The following is a 7,008-nucleotide window of genomic DNA, read 5'->3' as shown; positions in this document are numbered from 1 at the left end:
AGACGGAGGAAGAGAGGGAGGGAAGAGAGGGAGTAAGGGGGGGGGAGAAAGACAGAAAGAGAGAGACCGAGACAGAGAGGGAGCAGGGAGGGGTGAGAAATACAGAAAGAGAGAGACTGACCGAGAGTCAGAGAGAGAGAGACGGAGAGAGAAGGAGTGTGTGTGGGAGGGGGCAGAGAGAGAGAGAGAGAGAGGAATAGGGAGCGAGGGTGATAGGGCCTGAGGTAGAGAGAGGCCGAGGCGAGTGGGCAAGGTCGAGGGAGGGAGGGAGGGAGCGTGGGGAGAGAGAGGGTGAACGGGAAAAAAAATAGAGAGGAGAGAGCAGACAGACAGAGAGAGAGACTGACAGAGAGAGAGAGACAGACAGAGAGAGAGACAGACAGATAGGGAGAGACTGACAGAGAGAGAGACTGACAGAGAGAGAGACTGACAGAGACAGACAGACAGACAGAGAGAGAGACTGACAGAGACAGACAGACAGAGAGAGAGAGACTGACAGAGAGAGAGACTGACAGAGACAGACAGACAGACAGAGAGAGAGACTGACAGAGACAGACAGACAGAGAGAGAGAGACAGACAGACAGTGAGAGAGAGACAGACAGAGAGAGAGACTGACAGAGAGAGAGAGAGACAGACAGACAGAGAGAGGGAGGGAGGGAGAGGGGAGAGAGAGAAGACAATGACGGAGGGTTACAGAGACAGCCTAGACATCATGGCCAACGTCACCGACATGTACGAAGGCTACGACTACGACTACTACAGTGGCGACAACGTGAGCAGTGCCTGCCCTGTCCTCCCGGGCACTGGGGCCTTCCTGTGCGCGGCCTACTCCCTCACCTTCGCCCTGGGCCTGCCGGCCAACGTGCTGTTGCTGCTGCTGGCGGCCGGGGCCCAGGCCCGGTGGAAGGGCGGGGGCCCCGTGGTGGCCCCGGGGCCCTTCGTCCCGGCGCTGGCCCTGGCCGACCTGACCCTGGTGCTCCCCCTGCCGCTCTGGGTCGACGCCTGGCAGCAGGAGGGGGTCTGGAGCTTCGGCGGGGCGGCCTGCCGGGCCGGGGCCTACCTGGCGGCGGCCGGGGCCCACGCCAGCGTCCTCCTCCTGGCCCTGACCAGCCTGGAGCGCCTGCTGGCCACCGCCAGGCCCAGGGCCCACGGCCGCCTCAGGCCCCGCTCCCAGGCCCTCCTGCTGGCCCTGGGCGTCTGGGCCACCGCCCTGCTGACGGCCGGGCCCGTGCTGTGGCGCCGGGGCCTGCAGCCCCGGCCGGGCGAGGAGAGGCCCACCTACCTCTGTGCTGACGCCGACCCGCCCGGCCCGGGCCTGGCGCTGGCCTACTGGGCCTGGACCTTCATGCTGCCGCTAGGCCTGGTCCTGGCCTGCAACTGGGAGGTGGGCCGCCGGCTGAGGGGGGCCACTGTGTGGGGGCGCCGCCGTGACCGCCGGCTGAGACGGTCTGTGGCCCTGGTGCGGGCGGTGGCCGCCGCCTTCGCCGCCTGCTGGCTGCCCTTCCGCTCGCTCCAGGTGGCCGGGCTGGTGGCCCGCTGGCGGGGCGAGGCCACAGACTGCGGCCTGCGCTGGGCCCAGGAGGTGACGGCACCCCTGGCCATGGCCAGCGCCGTGGCCAACCCCGCCGTCTACCTGCTGTACGCCGAGTGGCCGCGCCGGGCGCTGGGCGGCCTGCTGGGGCGGCGGGGGGCGGCCGAGGCCACGGGGAGCCTCTACACCTCCTCCGACACTCCGGGCTGAAGGGCTGGTGGGCTTGGGGGGGCCTGGCACCCCTGGGTGGCGTTCTTCGACACCCAGGGGTCACAGGCGGGCTGGGGGGGCGGTGGTCTGGGGACGTGTCACCCTGTGCACAGTTCCCGTCTCCGTATCCCCTCCCGGGTCAGACCCACACACTCCGGGAAAACGGTGCACAGTTCCCGTCTCCATATCCTCCCCCTCCCCGGGTCAGACCCACACACACCGGGAGCACCGAGCACAGTTCCGGTCTCCGTATCCCCCTGGGTCAGACCCACACACACCGGGAGCACCGTGCACAGTTCCCGTCTCCGTATCCCCTCCCGGGTCAGACCCACACACTCCGGGAAAACAGTGCACAGTTCCCGTCTCCATATCCTCCCCTTCCCCGGGTCAGACCCACACACACCGGGAGCACCGTGCACAGTTCCCGTCTCCGTATCCCCCCGGGTCAGACCCACACACACACTGGGAGCACTGTGCACAGTTCCCGTCTCCGTATCCCCCCCGGGTCAGACCCACACACACCGGGAGCACCGTGCACAGTTCCCGTCTCCATATCCCCCCGGGTCAGACCCACACACACCGGGAGCACCGTGCACAGTTCCCGTCTCCGTATCCCCCCGGGTCAGACCCACACACACCGGGAGCACCGTGCACGGTTCCCGTCTCTGTATCCCCCCGGGTCAGACCCACACACACCGGGAGCACCGTGCACAATTCCCGTCTCCATATCCCCCCTGAGTCAGACCCACACACACCGGGAGCACCGTGCACAGTTCCCATCTCCGTATCCCCCCCGAGTCAGACCCACACACACTGGGAGCACCGTGCACAGTTCCCGTCTCCGTATCCCCCCTGGGTCAGACCCACACACACCGGGAGCACCGTGCACAGTTCCCGTCTCTTTAACCTTCTGTCTGAAAAAAATCAGAGTTGCCCCTGAAAGTCCCCCTTAATCCTTCCCCCTCTCACATTAACCTCCTGCCCTCTGGTCGTGGACATCCCCACCAATGGGGAGAAAGACTGTCTGGTCTATCTGCACCTCCTGTAATCTCACAGACCTCTACCAGGTCTCCCCTCGGCCTCCGAAACAACCTGAATATGTGTAAACTCTCAACCCTCTCTAATCCAGGCAGCATCGTGGTAAACCCGTTCTGTACAGCCTCTCCAAAGCCCCCCACCCCCCACACCCCTCCTGTAATGGGACAACCCCATCTACACACAATACCCCCAGTCCGGCCCGACCGCAAAATCTTGTCCCCCATGCACTTGACCCGGTTAAACTGCATTTGCCATTTCTCTGCCCATATCTGCAAAATCTTGTCCCCCCCCCCCGCCCTTGTCCCGGTTAAACTGCATTTGCCCTTTCCCCACCCACGCCCGCAAAATCTTGTCCCCCCACCCCGCCCAAAATCTTGTCCCCCCACCCCACCCTTGACTCTGTTAAACTGCGTTTGCCATTTCTCCGCCCACGCCCGCAAAATCTTGTCCCCCCCGCCCTTGACCCGGTTAAACTGCATTTCCCCTTTCCCCACCCACGCCCACAAAATCTTGTCCCCCCACCCCGCCCTTGACTCTGTTAAACTGCATTTCCCCTTTCCCCGCCCACGCCCACAAAATCTTGTCCCCCCACCCCGCCTTTGACTCTGTTAAACTGCATTTGCCATTTCTCTGCCCATATCTGCAAAATCTTGTCCCCCCACCGCCCTTGACTCTGTTAAACTGCATTTGCCATTTCTCCGCCCACGCCCGCAAAATCTAGACCGCCCGCACGCCCCTTTCACCTGAGATCTCTCTCCTCTGCGACTGGACTGTTTCTCCCTGGAGACCTGATGCCCTCTCATCCAGTCCAGCATCCGGGCAGGCGTCTCCTGCACCGTCTCCAGAGCCTCCTCACCGTGACCAGATCTTGGACGGAAGGGACAAGCGCCGACGGGGAGAGATCACGCCGCAGCCGGGAGAGGACGAGCTTATCGCCGGCGAAGGAGGGGGCGGATTTGGCGTTCCGACCTGCGGCTGCGGACGAAGGGCGGCGGGAGCAGCCAGTGACACAAGATCTTCGCTCGAAGGAGACACGGGGCGCGACACCTCCGCGTCAAGGCACGGGACGAGGGAGGGAGATTCGGTCAGGACGGGTGGAGGAAGGGGTGAGCGCGCGGTCTTCCAGGTCAGACCCCCACTGGGAGCACCATGCACGGTTTCCATCTCTGTATCCCCCTGGGTCAGACACACACCGGGAGAATCGTGCACAGTTCCCGTCTCCGTATCCCCTCCTGGGTCAGACCCACACACACCGGGAGAACTGTGCACAGTTCTCGTCTCTGTATCCCCCCTGGGTCAGACACACACCGGGAGAACCATGCACAGTTCCCGTCTCCGTATCCCCTCCTGGGTCAGACCCACACACACCGGGAGAACTGTGCACAGTTCTCGTCTCTGTATCCCCCCTGGGTCAGACACACACTGGGAGAACCATGCACAGTTCCTGTCTCCGTATCCCCCTGGGTCAGACCCACACACACCGGGAGAACCGTGCACAGTTCCTGTCTCCGTATCCCCTCCTGGGTCAGACACACACACACCGGGAGCACTGTGTACAGTTCCCGTCTCCGTATCCCCCCGGGTCAGACCCACACACACTGGGAGCACCGTGCACAGTTCCCGTCTCCGTATCCCCCTGGGTCAGACCCACACACCGGGAGCACCGTGCACAGTTCCTGTCTCCGTATCCCCCCCCGGGTCAGACCCACACACACCGGGAGCACCGTGCACAGTTCCCGTCTCCGTATCCCCCCGGGTCAGACCCACACACACCGGGAGCACCGTGCACAGTTCCTGTCTCCGTATCCCCCCCCGGGTCAGACCCACACACACCGGGAGCACCGTGCACAGTTCCCGTCTCCGTATCCCCCCTGGGTCAGACCCACACACACCAGGAGCACCGTGCACAGTTCCCGTCTCCGTATCCCCCCCCGGGTCAGACCCACACACACCGGGAGCACCGTGCACAGTTCCTGTCTCCGTATCCCCCCCCGGGTCAGACCCACACACACCGGGAGCACCGTGCACAGTTCCTGTTCTCTTATCCCCGGCTGGCTGGTGGCGCAGTAACATCAGCGCCAGACTTCGGCGAAGGCTCCCGATCTCGAATCCAAGTCGGTCCGTCCCCCGAGCACGCTTTCCATCCGTGCTGGGTTGAGCATCGAGCTAGCCGCTCGGTCTCGTAAAAAACACAAGGGTCGAGTCAGGAACGTTCGTATCGTGACCCGGTTAATCCCAAAGGAGACCAGTGCTGACACTACGCACCAGACAAGAATGGCTGACTGTCTGGTGCTACACGCTAGGAAGAATCTTATCCCCCTGGGTCAGACCCACACACACCGGGAGCACCGTGCACAGTTCCTGTCTCCGTATCCCTCCCCGGGTCAGACCCACACACACCGGGAGCACCGTGCACAGTTCCCGTCTCCGTATCCCCCCTGGGTCAGACCCACACACTGGGAGCACCGTGCACAGTTCCTGTCTCCGTATCCCCCCCTGGGTCAGACCCACACACACCGGGAGCACCGTGCACAGTTCCTGTCTCCGTATCCCCCCGGGTCAGACCCACACACACCGGGAGCACCGTGCACAGTTCCCGTCTCCGTATCCCTCCCCGGGTCACACCCACACACACCGGGAGCACCGTGCACAGTTCCCGTCTCCGTATCCCCCCAGGTCAGACCCACACACACCGGGAGCACCGTGCACAGTTCCCGTCTCCGTATCCCCCCCCGGGTCAGACCCACACACACCGGGAGCACCGTGCACAGTTCCCGTCTCCGTATCCCCCCTGGGTCAGACCCACACACACCAGGAGCACCGTGCACAGTTCCCGTCTCCGTATCCCCCCCCGGGTCAGACCCACACACACCGGGAGCACCGTGCACAGTTCCTGTCTCCGTATCCCCCCCCGGGTCAGACCCACACACACCGGGAGCACCGTGCACAGTTCCTGTTCTCTTATCCCCGGCTGGCTGGTGGCGCAGTAACATCAGCGCCAGACTTCGGCGAAGGCTCCCGATCTCGAATCCAAGTCGGTCCGTCCCCCGAGCACGCTTTCCATCCGTGCTGGGTTGAGCATCGAGCTAGCCGCTCGGTCTCGTAAAAAACACAAGGGTCGAGTCAGGAACGTTCGTATCGTGACCCGGTTAATCCCAAAGGAGACCAGTGCTGACACTACGCGCCAGACAAGAATGGCTGACTGTCTGGTGCTACACGCTAGGAAGAATCTTATCCCCCTGGGTCAGACCCACACACACCGGGAGCACCGTGCACAGTTCCTGTCTCCGTATCCCTCCCCGGGTCAGACCCACACACACCGGGAGCACCGTGCACAGTTCCCGTCTCCGTATCCCCCCTGGGTCAGACCCACACACTGGGAGCACCGTGCACAGTTCCTGTCTCCGTATCCCCCCCTGGGTCAGACCCACACACACCGGGAGCACCGTGCACAGTTCCTGTCTCCGTATCCCCCCGGGTCAGACCCACACACACCGGGAGCACCGTGCACAGTTCCCGTCTCCGTATCCCTCCCCGGGTCACACCCACACACACCGGGAGCACCGTGCACAGTTCTCGTCTCCGTATCCCCCCCGAGTCAGACCCACACACACCGGGAGCACCGTGCACAGTTCCTGTCTCCGTATCCCTCCCCGGGTCAGACCCACACACACTGGGAGCACCGTGCACAGTTCCCGTCTCCGTATCCCCCCTGGGTCAGACCCACACACCGGGAGCACCGTGCACAGTTCCTGTCTCCGTATCCCCCCCTGGGTCAGACCCACACACACCGGGAGAACCGTGCACAGTTCTCGTCTCCGTATCTCCCCCCGGGTCAGACCCACACACACCGGGAGCACCGTGCACAGTTCCCGTCTCCGTATCCCCCCTGGGTCAGACCTACACACACCGGGAGCACCGTGCATGGTTCTCGTCTCTGTATCCCCCCCGGGTCAGACCCACACACACCAGGAGCACCGTGCATGGTTCCCGTCTCTGTATCTCCCCGGGTCAGACCCAAACACCGGGAGCACCGTGCACAGTTCCCATCTCCGTATCCCCCTGGGTCAGACCCACACACACCGGGAGCACCGTGCACATTTCCCGTCTCCGTATCCCCCCCCGGGTCAGAGCCACACACACCGGGAGCACCGTGCACAGTTCCCGTCTCCGTATCCCCCAGGTCAGACCCACACACCGGGAGCATCTTGCACCCATCACTCGTAGT

The 7,008-nt window shown here is 63.6% G+C and overlaps 1 protein-coding gene across 1 annotated transcript; it reads left to right on the top strand.

The window, feature by feature from the left end:
* The first annotated feature begins 680 nt into the window (after positions 1-680).
* On the top strand, positions 681-1,742 carry LOC134341909 (probable G-protein coupled receptor 25). Its single transcript, XM_063039837.1, has one exon. The coding sequence runs from the start codon at positions 681-683 to the stop codon at positions 1,740-1,742; it is 1,062 nt and encodes a 353-aa protein (XP_062895907.1).
* The last annotated feature ends 5,266 nt before the right edge of the window (positions 1,743-7,008 follow it).

This window comes from Mobula hypostoma, unplaced genomic scaffold (assembly GCF_963921235.1).
Source record: "Mobula hypostoma unplaced genomic scaffold, sMobHyp1.1 scaffold_104, whole genome shotgun sequence".
In the NCBI taxonomy this organism is placed as follows: domain Eukaryota; kingdom Metazoa; phylum Chordata; class Chondrichthyes; order Myliobatiformes; family Myliobatidae; genus Mobula; species Mobula hypostoma.
This window is presented reverse-complemented; position numbering and strand designations above follow the sequence as displayed.

Excerpts from the sequence above, each read along its gene's own strand:
- LOC134341909 (XM_063039837.1), top strand. The coding sequence starts at position 681 with ATGACGGAGGGTTACAGAGACAGCCTAGACATCATGGCCAACGTCACC.